This window comes from Pristis pectinata, chromosome 23 (genome assembly GCF_009764475.1).
Source record: "Pristis pectinata isolate sPriPec2 chromosome 23, sPriPec2.1.pri, whole genome shotgun sequence".
NCBI lineage: Eukaryota > Metazoa > Chordata > Chondrichthyes > Rhinopristiformes > Pristidae > Pristis > Pristis pectinata.
This window is the reverse complement of record NC_067427.1, coordinates 7049543-7064786: the sequence shown is the minus strand read 5'-3', so window position 1 is coordinate 7064786 and position 15244 is coordinate 7049543. Positions and strand designations below refer to the sequence as shown.

Below are 15244 nucleotides of genomic sequence, written 5' to 3'. Positions count from 1 at the left end.
AAAATCAAAGCTCTGTTCCAACACCCATGCACAGTGAACTCTGCCACACACTCTCCTGCATGTGTGCTGTTTTGTCAGAGGAACTCGATGGTTATTTTGCTCTGGGGGGGCAGGGACAGGGAGAGAGGTGACGGAAAAAGAACCAGGAACAAAAAAAAATCAAGACCACTTCCACCGCAGTTATGTCCTGAAATAAAGTTAGACTGTGCGAAAAGATCAGCGTTTCAGAAATTGGTGGTCTGTATAAAGCATGCTTAAAATGAATCATCCGAGGATATGTACTTGGACCCAGAAATGTTCCAACAAACCAGACATAAAAAATTCATAATGTTTAGCCTTCCAATTTGTATTCAAAACTACTAATCCATACATCAAACATTGATAAAACTTTCCTATAATTTTTATTACAATCCTAAGGTTCAGGGATCAACTGCAAGAACCAACAGGGTCCATAACTTCCAGGACACATTCAAGAGGTTGGATCACAATTAGGCTTCTTAACAAGCACAGAAGTCAGTCATTTAGGACTTCACAGGCAGCAATATCTCAAAGGCAAAGTGTTTCTGGACACATGCTACAACATGACACAAAGCTTTGGTGATGTGTAGTAAACTATTTAAATATTCTCCATTCTCTGAACTACAGCCCCTTCAAGAAATGCAAAACAAATCTCACATTCTTATTACCCAGAATTTGTTTCTAGATATCTTATGGTTTCTCTCATTTGTTACATGCTCCCCTGCACTTCTTCAGGTCAAAAACCTGTCTGTCCACAAAGTGTGAGGTGATAGAGTGAGGGGGGAAGGAAACCCATGGCTTAAATGAGCAGGCAACAAGAACTGAGTGGATTCAAAGACAGGGTAACAAATAAAGGAAGTGAATCAAAGAGGGAAAAACTCAACTACATGGAGAAATAAAAGTAAGTTTCAATTGCAAAACAAATTATGTTTAAAAAAACTTTTAATTTCTTCCTGCAAAAGCTAAGGGAATGTCATTATACATTGCAATAATTTATTTAAAGATCTGTACCTTAAATATTTTAGATTTTAAAGCAATTTATTCTGCAGTTACATCATCAAAGCAGCTGAAACTTATTCTAAACAGAACAGCTAAGCAATCAATAACAGGAGGAGAGTGAAGATAGATGCTTACATACTACAGTACATCCCCGTGTTAGATGGGTTATGTTCCTCGAAAACCACCTGCAGCGCAATTTTCCATAACGTGACCCATTGACAAAAATTGTTTCTTTTGCACTTTATTTTTTTTCTTCCTTCACATAAATTCCGTAAGAGCAAATTTTTATTCCACATCTCAGATTTTTTTGGTGGTGATTTGTGAATTCTGTTACTCAAAGTGCCCTAACCCCGGTACACTGCACAAGAAAATGCACATTACACTGAGCTCTTCAGCGGACAGCTTCCCCTGTCATGTGTAAAGGTGCCCAAACCAACTATTTATTGAACTACAACAAATTAAGAAAAATCCACGTAAAGCATCATCATGGTGCTTTAATCCCAATATTGTCGGACTGCATTCTCTCTCAAAATTTGGAAAGTTGAGACTTACAAGTGCTACAGCAGAAAATGACGGCACCATAATTTGGTGCTTCACTGTGATACTGAGGAGTGTTGCGATGATAGACACGCTGGACTTTAAATGAGGTAATAAACCTGACATCTTCTTTCTTGTACAGGTGGTTACCGAGAATTCACTTCTCCTGCTTGGCTAACATTGTTTACTCATCCAACACAAACTGGTTAACAGGTCACTTATTTCATTGACTGGAGTGGGAATGTCCCACTCACAACAAGGAGTAAACCAACAGTAGTTCACTGAGTGCTTTGGAATGTTGAGGATATGAAAAGGTGGTTTGTGCATGTATTTTCTCGAAACAGCATCTCGAGAGAACAGTCATAAAATAAGAGGCCAGTTAAAATGGATATTTTATTTAACAAGTTACATTAATACAGACGCAATAAACCAAATTGTAAACCTTCCTTTGAGTACAAGAAACAAGTTTACAATAAATACAGTAAGATTTTATTTCTAAGTATTTTAGAACAGTGGTTTAAATCTCCAACATAATTAAAAATCAACTGTTAGGAAAGTTAAAAGTTTTTCGATTCTTTTCAAAAGAAATTGTAATATTTGGGTGGAATTTCTACTGTTTAAATGTCTAATGTTATAATGTTTAATTAAAGCAAATTATAAATGAGTGAAATGAAGATAGCTTGCCACACTTAACGTACGTAGCTCTGTTTAACACGAAGGTTCCTTCTTAAGTAACAAACTACCTCTGCATCATAAAGCTCCACCATATATCTAGATGCAATCAATATGAATACAAAAATGCCTTTCTTTTACAGAAAATATGACAGAGTGCTTTACATAATCTCTAAAACAGATGCAGAAAATGCAATCCCACTTCCTTAGACTAAAGAATTAAGCACACAACTCATGCAGAATTGAAAATCAACAGTTCCGAGGCTTTGAAACACTTAGCTCAAGCCAACTGTGCCGAGTCAGAACACTTGTTTTACACCACAAGTTATGAGGTTCTATGCTAAACAAGTTTTCCACACACAGTACAGACATGCAATTCTAAAACACTGAATTATTCAGCTCAACCCACAAACCCTACCTGACAATAGGCAGCATTTGTTTTGCACTGGAAATGAAGAAATTGGGTGGGGGGGGGGGGGGGGGGGGGAAGGAAAACTGCCATACATAACAGCTACATGTTAAGTATAAACCAGCCGGTATGCCTCAACTTTGTTTGTCAGCTGCCATCCACTGAAACACAAAATTCTGGTGTCCACTGCGAGTTCAGGACTGAATGTTGACTTTTCCTAGTGTGGATTGCAAAGCCTTAAGAAGAGGCAGCAGCAGTCATTTGGGTTTGTTGAGGTACCGCTGGTAAATGAGGCATTGCCTTTTTAAAAAAAAAGGCCCTACAGTGTTACACAAAGTTTCCACAGCATTAACTTAGAATTCCAGACAATACAGAAAAAGGAGATTTGAAAAGCAAAAACGAATCCATGTTAAAGAGAGAACCCAAAACATTAAAAAAAATGCAGTGCAAAGCAAATCAGTGCATTTGACAAACCCACACTTTTCACTCAGATTACAATCACAGAATCATACCTTATGCAAGTGTAGAAAGACTGCAAGCAAATAATGCATTTGGATAGCACAAATGCCCCAGGTTGATAAAGAGTCAATGAGGAAGGTCTTGCTTTAAGTTTCATTCACTGGTTACAACATAACCAATACTGTTTTCTCAAAACAACATTTTTAAAAGTATGGTGAAAGAATTTACAGGCTGGAAGGTTTTGCTGAAGATAATGAAAATCTCAACAGAAAAGCTTCAAAACTGGGGGGAAAAAAAGAGAAAAATACTTTGAACAGAGCACCCGAGAACCCCCTGAAATCTTGTCCAATTTGGATTTCTGTTACCAAGTCAACTCCAAGAGAAAAATCTGACAGCTGTGGAATATTTCAGGGGAAGAAATAATGAAAGTGACCACTGATTAAAGGAGCAATGCTGTGCGAGAACACTCGTGTACAAACGTAATCCCGCACATCTCAAGATAACTAAAACCAGTGAGGGTCTCAGTTCCCCATTCGCTGACCTGCACGGGAAAAAAAATACATTGAGTTTGCTAAATTGTGGCTTAAATATCATTCGATATTACCCTGGGACAAAAGTTTGAATTATCAGTAAATAAAGTAGCTATCTCATGATATTTCCAAATTTAATTTTTTTCAGTTTAGGAAGTACTTCTAATTTTGTATACTGTTTTAAAAGAAATGGCTGGTTATATATTAACCAAACTTCTGCATAGTTTGTGAAAATGACCGTTCCAGTAGGATTTCTGAAGTGTGCAAAATTATTCTGATGAAAGAAAAAGTGAAAAGAGATAAACTATGGCTCATGAAAGCAAAAACACCCAGCCTTTGCTTAATAATTGTTGAACTGATTAATCATGTCAAAGAGCAGGAGATCTGCAATTAAAGATCACATTAAACACTATTTACAAAACTCCATGTACAAAAGGTTAAGTTGTAGGTAGACTGCTGGTTATTAGAAATACTGTCCATTTTGCCAGTACAAGGCTGCTATTTCAGTAGAAGATAAAGAAAGCAAAATCTCCAACAACGCTGCTTCTGATGATGCTTGTTCCAGTAGTTATCTGTCCCTTTACAACAGCCCCATTGAGATTGGTCTTCAGGACATCAGTGACTGCTGGCACTTTGCGGGACTTGGTGGGAGACGAGCAGCGGCGCTCTGTTCTGTTCTAAAGCTGTAGTCATACTGGAAAAGGAAAACGGAACATGAGTACCCTTGATCTTTTCAAATAAGTTCCCCGATTGGCAAAGAAGAAGAAAATTGTTTAATTGATCATAAATAAATCAGTAAATTTGTTTTAACACTTAATAATTTTCAGATTTGTTGTTACATTAATAGATTGTACAAGACAGAACAAGAGTACCAGGAAGGCTTACACTGAACTTAGCTTTGCCTTATCTTATTGGCTTATTATAACTTTAAATTGAATGGATAAACTTGGGCAGTATTTGGTTTTACGACATGCTCTGGGGTTAGAGGCATGGATTCAAGATGAAGATCTCATAGCTATACTCGACACAGTTAAGCTCCATCTTTTCAGGGTGCACTGATTAAAGGAACTCGCAGCCCAGCCCAGTGAGGTGGAGGTGGTGTCCTTAAAACAAAATATAGCACTCAGTTTTAGCAGGTAACTGGTGCGATCGAAGTGGGCTAAGGAGAAGGATTGCATTGGTGCATTTTCAGATTCCGGGGGGTGGGGTGGGGGGTGGGGGCTGGCGGTGGTGGTGGTGTTATAGTCAGTGACTTTTAGTGGAGGCCTACGTGGATGACTTAAAATCCACTATGTGGATAACTGGGGCAGACACGGTAGTGTAGCGGTTAGCGTAACACTATTACAGTGCCAGCGACCCGGGTTCAATTCTGGCCGCTGTCTGTAAGGAGTTTGTATGTTCTCCCCGGGTCTGCGTGGGTTTCCTCCGGGTGCTCCGGTTTCCTCCCACATTCCAAAGACGTATGGGTTAGGAAGTTGTGGGCATGCTCTGTTGGCGCCGGAAGCAATACAACATACAAATATCTATGATTCAAAGGGCAGTGCTGTAACAGAAAGAGATTTATGCATGTAACTTGGCAATAATTAACAGATTAAAAAGCTTTATACTACTAAATAAATTTACTTAAATCAATGGTTTCTTGTCATTTTCAAATAGTTTTTTTACTTGACTTGAGACAGCTTAACAGGTTAAATTACTGTGTTGTGAGAGTGTGGTAAACACAGGTAAAGGCCAGAGAGTGTCAGCGGTCCATTCATTAGATTAATATGCACAGGGTGTTGGATGAGCTAATTGAACGCAAAGCAATATGCTTACCTTCACTGGACAGGGTACACATGGGCATGCGCCAAAAGATCAAATACGTCAGATATTACCTCACTGATGTAGCAATGTGAGGGTTGGAGATAATTCACTACCGGATGATCACCACCAGGAACCTGGGGAAAGGGGATGGGGAAAAAAAATGCAGTCTACTGTTCTAACTCCAAGAGCTGAGTGCGAACCCAGTTCAGACCAGACCAGCAGAGGCAAAAATCTTCCCCCTGGTGGCTACTGCTGAGAGAACTTCAGGCGGTATGATTCTCATTGGAGGGAGAGACCAAAAGAGAAAACTCGGGATAATTTATGAGTAAAGTTGCAGCCAAAAACAACTGTTTTGGGAAATGAAAGTGTAGTTAGGTGCTTCACTAAGTGCAGGTTAACATATTGAAAGCACATTGTAAGGAGGACGTGCCTTGCTATATAACCATCACTGCATCAAAGTGAGGAATGTTTCGTGTCATCCACTGGATGCATCAGGAGAGAAATAATCTGATCTCCCATCATTACACATCAGGAAACTACATACAGTCAAAAGACGGTTCAAAAACCAGGCGGAATGCATGTAGAGTAAGTGATTGGAAGGCTAGAAGGGAAATGAAGGAAAATATTTTCACCTAGAGTCTGGAACTTACTGCCCGATAGGGTGATAAAAGCAGAAACTCTTATCACATTTAAAGGGTGCTTTTATGTGAAGTTGAAAAGCTGTGGCCTGCAGAGTTACGGACTCAATGCTGGAAAGTGCAATTAGGCTGGGTAGATCTTTTTTGATAATCACAGACAAATGACCTCCAGCTGCATCCTACACTTGTCCTGCAATCAAACATCCTTCAACAGTAACATTACAGACAAAAGATGGGGCTCAAGGTGGTATGGATAAAGTAACATGGACCTGCTTATACCAAGGTGACTGCCAGATCCTCCTCGTTATAAATAAGATTAGTCACATGTACATCGAAACACACAGTGAAATGGATCTTTTGCGTAGAGTGTTCTGGGGGCAGCCCGCAAGTGTCGCCACGCTTCCGGCGCCAACATAGCATGCCCACAACTTCCTAACCTGAACGTCTTTGGAATGTGGGAGGAAACCGGAGCACCCGGAGGAAACCCACGCAGACATGGGGAGAACGTACAAACTCCTTACAGACGGCGGCCGGAATTGAACCCAGGTCGCTGATGCTGTAATAGCGTTACGCTAACTGCTGCTCTACCGTGCCTGCAATACAAGTGAAGGTGTCAAAGAACTGAAGGAAAGAACACTTGTTCAGAGCATCCACACCTCATAGGAACACTTCTCCACCAAGATCTCTGTATCACACTCACTGTTCTGCACAGGTTTCAATTATGTCTTCTCCCAGGACATCAATATGTTAAAGCACATTGATAAAATTAAAGTCTCGGGAAAACGAGGAGGAGGCAGGGTAAAAGATAGGGAAAACAACAGAAGAAAATCTTCAATTGTTCTAATCCATTTCCTGTATTTAAGAGTAGCCGTCTCGTCATTTTATAGCAACATCACAAACAAAACCAGATAAGGGCACAGTTATTGTGCTGGTACAAAAGTGTGGGTAGATTTTAGAAAGTGAGTAGAAGGTGCCATCTGGTGGTAGAAGCAGGGAGAGCAGATGCCCTCAGTCATGTACCGCTCATTTGCAGGGATTTCAGTGAGAAGCTGACAGTTCCAGTCAGTCATGAAATTACATCATCAACATCTTTCTAGAACCATTCCAAGGGTTGAAATAGAGCTATAAATATTCCTTGCATTTCAATGCATAGAATGAAAAGCAGTTGTATATTATAGTAGATTCTTACTTTTTTCAAATGTAACAGATTGTGAATTCTGTACAATCCTATTTTAGAAACCACTCTCTGCTTTGAATGCAGTCTACTGCTCAGAAGTTCACCGAAGAATATTCATCTGTGTCACAGTGACGGAAATGTATTCATGCTTTAAAAACCACCACAAAAGTCTGGCACATTCTATATTTTTAAAATATTTCACTACACAAAGCCTACAAATCAGAATATTATTTTTAAAATCCCCCATATTTTGCAATTCATTGCCAAAATAAGTCCCAATTATCAATATGTTCCTAAACTAAAAAAAATCAAACATTTTGCACTCAATACTAAACTAATTTACCCTTTGTTAACACATGCTAATCTTATAAAAATTGCACTGAGCTTTTGATTCTTTTTTAAAAAATAAGCTACTTAAAAAAGGTGAGCTGACAAATACCTGGCCAGTCCCTTCATAGCGTCGATATTTTCTCCCTTTTCAACTCGAATTATATTCTTCCCTTGGCAAATTCAGTCCTACAGCTCCCTTTGCTTTAGGCTTAATTAATGCACAATTCAAATTTACTTTGTGTAGATCAAGCTGAGACTCTTCTAGATAGGGCTGTCCAATGGTAAAGCTGGAGAGAGCACTTCTATGCTCAATCCATATTTGCATGCCTGACCTTTGTCTGGCATAAGGTGTGCATTGATGTTGTCAACATTCACAGAACTCCTATTTCTACCTGTACAGACTCTGCTCCACACCAGTTACAATTAGGACACTGCACTAGTTTGTTGTCTCTCTCATTGTTTAAAGGTGCACTCTGCTGACAGTGGGAGACCTGTCAAGGCCTCTTCAGGCTGTTCAAGTATCTCCCAAGGTCTACAGTGGGTGAAACAAATGTAGAGGAGCATTTGCCTAGCAACGGGATGATGAGATACTCATTCCATGGTTGCCTCAGTAAGAGGGGCACTCCATTCCTGCAAGCATCAGTCTTAAATGGGCATCCCTTTAACGCTAAGCCAATGCCCATAGCGCCACAGTTCCAGCTTCTTTCACCATAGAAAGCATCCTCACTACATCTACTCTGAAAGGCTCCCTCACAAGCTTGTAGGCCTCAATGCGATCGTCTTGTTCTTCTAAACTCCAGGGAGTATGGGCCCAATCTACTCAATGTTTCCCTACTCGACAACCCCCTCATGTCAGAATTTAACCTTAAGAGCCTTTGCTGTGGTATCTGAAGGTAAGAATAGCCCTACTCAAGACTGGGAAAGGACAACAGACAGAATAGGGTGCAATACATTCCAATCCTATGATTCCCATTTAGTACAATGCCTCAAGATCATAATTGGTAAATTGGTTTATAATTGTCACATGTACCGAGGTACAGTGAAAAACTTTGTTTTGTATGCCATCCATACAGATCATTTTATTACAACAGTGCATTGAGGCAGCACAAGGGAAAACAATGCGGAATAAAGTGCTACAGTTACAGAGAAAGTGCAGTGCAGGCAGACAATAAGGTGTAAAGGCCATAACGTGGTAGATGATGAGGTGAAGAGTCCCTCTTATTGTACTAGGGGACCATTCAATAGTCTCAGAACAGCAGGATAGAGCCAGTCCTTGAGCCTGACTTTCTGTGTGTGAAGCCAGCTCTGCAAAATACATTGCAGGCCACTTATCCTGTGCATGCATTGAACAGGTTCAGTAAACTGGACTGTTTGGGGCAGTGATTATGCTGCTCCAGGCAATGCAATCCCAAAAAGGAAATGCAAGTGTTCCATTTGATGTGCAAATGCCAGTCCTTAAATAAAAAGGATGGTCTAGACTAACCACACATTCTTCTGCTCTTCTCTGTTCACCAAAGTCACAGATCACTCCATCGACAAGGACAAGGATATGGATCATGTGCAGGCAGAAGAGATTTAGTTTAATTCAGCATCATGTTCAGCACAGACGTTGTGGGCCAAAGGGCCTGTGCTGTACTGTTCCATGTGATATCAGGTTGGGAGGTGGCCTCCACAAGATCCCAAACCATCTGCCCTCCGACAGTCGTAGACCAAGGTGTCCCAGAACACAAGGAATTGAAGTAAGATGAGGCCCCTTCTGCCTGCTCTGCCACTCAATAAGATATCTTTATTAGTCACATGTACATCGAAACATACAGCGAAATGCATCTTTTGCGTAGAGTGTTCTGGGGGCAGCCCGCAAGTGTCGCCACGCTTCCAGCGCCAACATAGCATGCCCACAACTTCCTAACCCTTACGTCTTTGGAATGTGGGAGGAAACCAGAGCACCTAGAGGAAATCCACGCAGACACAGGGAGATCATACAAACTCCTTACAGACAGCGGCAGGAATTGAAGCCGGGTCGCTGGTGCTGTAATAGCGTTACGCTAACCGCTACACTACTGTGCTGGTGACTCAAGTTTTACCCCCCATGCCCTCTACCTGCACTTACCTCTGATCCCCTTCAATCCTCTGACATCTTGCCCCAGTCACAGGTTTTTGGTCACCATGCAACCCCACTTCACCACGTTGGCCCTCGAGCCTGCCAGACCTTCACTGAGGAACAGCTGCACCCCTGCCCTTGCAGGAAGTTGCTCAGTCACCCCCCTGACCCCACTTCTCAAGGTCCGCAAGTCACACCAGAAGCCAATCCTCAGGGGTGGTTGCTGGGGTAGTGGTGGCTAACTGTGTTGCACTGTGGGATACCACACAACAGCCCTGACCATCTCTCTGACTGCAGATATTGCTCTTACTGTCCACCGAATCAGCCAGGTATTGGGGAACAGTGCAGGGGGACCTTGCCGTACGATCCAAAGATCCCCAAAGGTGGCACCACAGTGGGTGAGGTGCTAAAGGCGGCACACCAGCAGGATGCTGGCCTTCATTAGCCGAGGCATAAAATACAAGAGCAGCGAAGTTATGGTACAGCTTCATAAAACATTGGCGAGGCCACATCTGGAATACTGTGTGGAGTTTTGGTCACCACATACAGAAAGGATGTGATTGTTCCAGAGAGAGTGCAAAGGAGATTCACCAGAATGGGACATCCCGGTTACGAGGAGAGACTGGAGAGGCTGGGTTGCGTTTCCTTGGAGCGGAGAAAGCTGAGGGGGACGTGACAGAGGTACACAAATTTACAAGGGGCATGGATAGGGCTGACAGTGGTAAACTTTTCCCCATAGCAGAGGTGCCTGTAACCAGAAGGCATGGAACTAAGGCAGGGAGTAAGAGGTTTAGAGGGGATCCAAGGAAGGATTTTTTTTCAGCCAGAGGGTGGTTGGAATTTGGAACACACTGCCTGAGAGGGCAGTGTTGCCAGAAACTCTCACAAAAGCACTTGAATTGCCAAGGCATAGAAAGCTATAGACCAAGTGGTGGTAAATGGGGTAGTAAGGATAGGTGCTCAATAGTCAGCACGATAGTGTGGGCTGAAGGGCTTGTTTCCGTCCTGTACAACTCTGCGACTAAATGCAGATGCTTTACATTTGAACAGCCACTGGAAAAGAAACTAATAGGAAATTAGTTTTCTAGGGTGCTATTGGTATTGATTTATTATTGTCACCTGTACTGAGGTGCAGTGAAAAACTTGTCTTTCATATGAATCAATTCATTACACAGTGCATTGAAGTAGTACAGGGTAAAAGCAATAACAGAATACAGAGTAAAGAGTCATAGCTACAGAGCAAGTGCAGTGCAGGTAGACAATAAGGTGAAAGGTCATAACAAGGTAGATTGTGAGGACAAGAGTCCACCTCATCGTATAAGGGAACCGTTCAATAGACTTAAACAGTGGTGGAGGCAGATACAACAGAGGTGTTTAAGAGGCCCTTAGATGGGCATGTGGATATGCAGAGAATGGAGGCATATGGACGTCGTGTAGGCAGAAGGGCTCAGTTTAGTTAGGCACTTAATTATTAGTTTAATTAGTTCAGCACAACATTGTGGGCTGAAGGGCCTGTTTCTGTTCCATGTTCTAAAATCAACAACGGAATTATTGAGGGCACATCAGCTTCTCAGTGCTCGATTTAAACAACTGAGACATTAGCACCAATGAAGTAACACAGCATCCAACATCAAAATACAAAATACTACCGATGCTGGAAATCAAGTCAAAAGCAGCAGCTGGAAATACTCAGCAGGTATCTGTGAAGAGGGAAGCTGAGTTGACATTTCAGGTTGATGACCTTGTGCCAGAACTGGAAGAAGTCTGGAGATGTAACAAGGTTTAAGCAAGTCCAGAGACAGGCAAGGTGGGGAGGGAAGGAGGAGACTGTGATAGTGCAGGGGTAAAGGAGATGGTTCTGGGCCAAGAAACAGAAGACAGGTGTGTAAATTGGAACAGAACCATTGTGAATAGCCACTGCCTGAAACACGGAGAAATGGCTATAATCTGAAACTGCTGAACTCACTGCTGTGTCCATAAGGCTGTGATGGATCTGGTTGGAAGTTGAGGCACTGCTCCAGTTTTCCTTTGAGCTTCAGATGTAGAGTGTAGGAGACATGGACCGAGAGAACGGGAAGTGGGCATCCAATCCCTTCATAAAATTCTCCACATCCACCAGACCCAAGAGCCATTCATTCCTTCCCTGAATGAAAGCCAACTAGTTCCAACTCACGGAGACACAAGAGACTGCAGATATTGGAATCTGGAGCCACGCACAAGATGTTGGAGGAACTCAATGGGTCAGGCAGCATCTATGGAGGGAAATGGACAGCTGATAATTCGTGCCGAAACGTCGACTATCCATTTCCCTCCATAGATGCTGGCTGACCCGCTGAGCTCCTCCAGCATCTTGTGCGTAGTTCTAACTCACTGCCACCATTTGCGTACACCGAACAATGTCTCCTGCGAATCCACCCACCTCCTCCAGTACATTTGGCACCTATTGGGTCCTGGTGCTGCTTGGCCTTTCAAGATAGAACATAGAACATTACAGCACAGTACAGGCCCTCTGGCCCACAATGTTGTGCCGACATTTTATCCTGCTCTAATATCTGTCTCACCCTTCCCTCCCACATAGCCCTCCATTTCTCTATCATTCATGTGGCTATCTAAGAGTCTCTTAAATATCTCCAATGTATCTGCCCCCACAACCTCTGCCGGCAGTGCGTTCCACGCACCCACCACTGTCTGTGCAAAAAAACTTACCCCTGAAACCCCCCTTATACCTTCCTCCAATCACCTTACAAGTATATCCCCTCATGTTAGCCATTTCTGCCCTGGGAAAAAGTCTCTGACTGTCCACTCGATCTGTGCCTCTTATCATCTTGTACACCTCTATCAAGTCATCTCTCATCCTCCTTCTCTCCAAAGGGAAAAGCCCGAGCTCGCTCAACCTATCCTCATAAGACATGCTCTCCAATCCAGGCAGCATCCTGGTATATCTCCTCTGCACCATCTCTAAAGCTTCCACATCCTTCCAATGAGGTGGCCAGAACTGAACACACTACTCCAAGATATATGCAATTCTTTGTTCAAGTCCTACTTGTCCCCTCAGCTCTACTTCCAATACACTGGTGGCCAATGAGCTGAGTGAGACAGCAACAAATGCAGCAATCAGATTTACCTCAGGATATCTACAGGGGATCAGCGGCTGATTGTTGCGAGAGACTCGCTTGGGGCAGCTGTAGAACGGTTGGCTCATGGGTGCTGTAGGGAACGTGGTGAAAGCAACAAGTGGTGGCCAGAGAAGGGAGCTGACCAAGACAAAAAGCAATCTTGCATCTGGACAGTGCAGGCAGGTGGAGCGGAAGACCTCAAGCTTGAAAAACAAAGGGCAGCGAGTTAAGCTCAAAGAGGAAATCAATGGAACTGCTGGTGTGTCAAGATGATGGGAGATGGAGAGCAAACGTTCAGGGAATTGGAGGCCACAGGGGGGTCTGAAGCTCAGCGCTGATTGCTGAGATGGGAGTAAATCGCTCATGTCCCAGTGGGAGGAAGATCGGGAGGGTAGATGCATCTTTTCCTCTCCTGGAGTGTTCTAGTGTGCTGGAAGAACTGGAGCTCTCAGGGAACTTTGTGCTTCCTCTGTGTTGGACTTTTCTTTCCATCCCCAAAAGCCATCGTCAGCATCTCCCAGTGCTTTACGGTGTAAGACCATTCCTTGTTGGCAGTCTGCAGCCAGATGGTTTCCCATCCCCTCACTGGCTAAGTAAATAGGAGCAGGAGTAGGCCACTCGGCCCTTCACGACTGCCCCACCATTTAACATGATCATGGCTGATCTGCCCCAGGCCTCATCATAGAGTCTAGAGTCACACAGCACAGAAACAGGCCCTTCGGCCCAACTGGTCCTTGCCGACCAAGATGCTCGTCCAATCTAGTCCCATTTGCCAGTGTTATGCCCATAACCTTTAAACGTTTCCTAGCCACGTACCTGTCCAACTGTCTTTTAAAAGCTGTTACTGATCTCGTCTGCAGTTCCCATAACCCTCACTTTCCTCGATCTTTCATAAAACTATCTGCATTCTCTTTAAATACCTGCGATGATCTAGTTTCTACAATCCTCTGTGGTAGAGGTTTCCAGAGGTTCACCATCCTCTGGGAGAAGAGGAGGTGTCATGGGAGTAACATGTGGCTGGGCAAGTTGTATTCACTGCAGAAATCTCCCTCCCAAGTCGGCTCACAACGGCCCCTTTTGTTACAAGGGTTATAATGCTGCTTTAATATTGATGCATAGAAAACCACTAAAGACACCAAGGAACAAAAACTGCAAATGCAAAGTGAGAAGGGATGGCCATAGTCTTGGTCAACGAGCAAGTGAGGAGCAGTGAAGGAGTCCGTGGGTTTTGGAAGAGAATTCCAGAGAATGGGACAAGGCAGCTGAAGGTGTGAAAGGCAGGACACAGACTGATCCCTTGAAAGGGCCCTTTGAGCAGCTTCCCAATTTGGAGACACAAAAGACTGCAGATGCTGGAATCTGGAGCAACACACAAACCGCTGGAGGAACTCAATCCAGATGGAGCGTCTTGACCCAAAATGTCAAGTCCATTTCCCTCCATAGATGCTGCCTGACCCGCTGAGTTCCTCTAGCGTTTTGTCTGCTGTCCCAAATGAATTTGTTGCTCTGTTATTAGAGAAGGTGGAGGAGAGGGTGAAGTTCCTCAGGAGTTTATAATAGAAACTAAAAGTAATGACATTAAATATAATTTTTAAATAACCAAATCTGATTGGGATCCTTCATAAGCACTGTTTATTTTGAAGTTATAACAGTGACAGAAATTGTAGGGAAATGGAAAGAAAATATCTTGTATGGGGCTGAAGATGTTGAATGCACTTCCAAAGACTTTCCTTTCAGTTTCAGAATAGGTTGAGTGAGCTCGGGCTTTTCTCTCTGGAGAGGAGGAGGATGAGAGGTGACTTGATAGAGGTGTACAAGATGATAAGAGGCATAGATCGAGTGGACAGTCAGAGACTTTTTCCCAGGGCAACAATGGTTAACATGAGGGGGAATAATTTTAAGGTGATTGGAGGAAGGTATAAGGGGGATGTCAAGGGTAAGTTTTTTTTTTACACAGAGTGGTGGGTACATGGAACGCACTGTCTGCAGAGGTTGTAGAGGCAGATGTATTAGGGACACTTAACAGACTCTTAGATAGATACATGAATGATAGAAAAATAGGGGACTATGTGGGAGGGAAGGGTTAGATAGATCTTAGAGCAGGATAAAATGTCAGCACAACATTGTGGGCCGAAGGGCCTGTACTGTGCTGTCGTGTTCTATGTTCTATGTTATTCCAGTTGGATATTTTTTGCCATAACTGGGTGTAACTGAAAGCAGTCCCCCAATACTTCCCTCTGCATTTTTTTTTAATAAATCCATAAACATGTCAGATGGATATCCTTAAAAAATCAGCAGCATACTTGCAAGGCAGCCTCACATAAAAGTAAGGAAATAAGGAGATAAGAAATAGGAGGAGGAGTAAGCCATGTAACCATTTAAGCCTGCACCGACATTCAATAAAACCTTGACTGATTTGAACCTGGCCTCAGCTTCACTTCTCTGGAACACATTC

At 42.9% G+C, this 15244-nt stretch overlaps 1 protein-coding gene across 4 annotated transcripts in view; it reads right to left on the bottom strand.

The window, feature by feature from the left end:
* Positions 1 to 1929: 1929 nt before the first annotated feature.
* Positions 1930 to 15244, bottom strand: part of LOC127582044 (multivesicular body subunit 12B-like) — a 155407-nt gene continuing 142092 nt past the window's right edge. For 3 of the 4 annotated variants that reach the window (XM_052036996.1, XM_052036993.1, XM_052036995.1), the window contains exon 10: positions 1939 to 4318. In XM_052036996.1, the coding sequence (XP_051892956.1) occupies positions 4232 to 4318 (87 nt within the window). In that variant the 3' untranslated portion in view covers positions 1939 to 4231. Of the gene's footprint in view, positions 4319 to 15244 lie in introns of all 4 variants that reach the window. The other variant, XM_052036994.1, reaches the window with a different exon arrangement.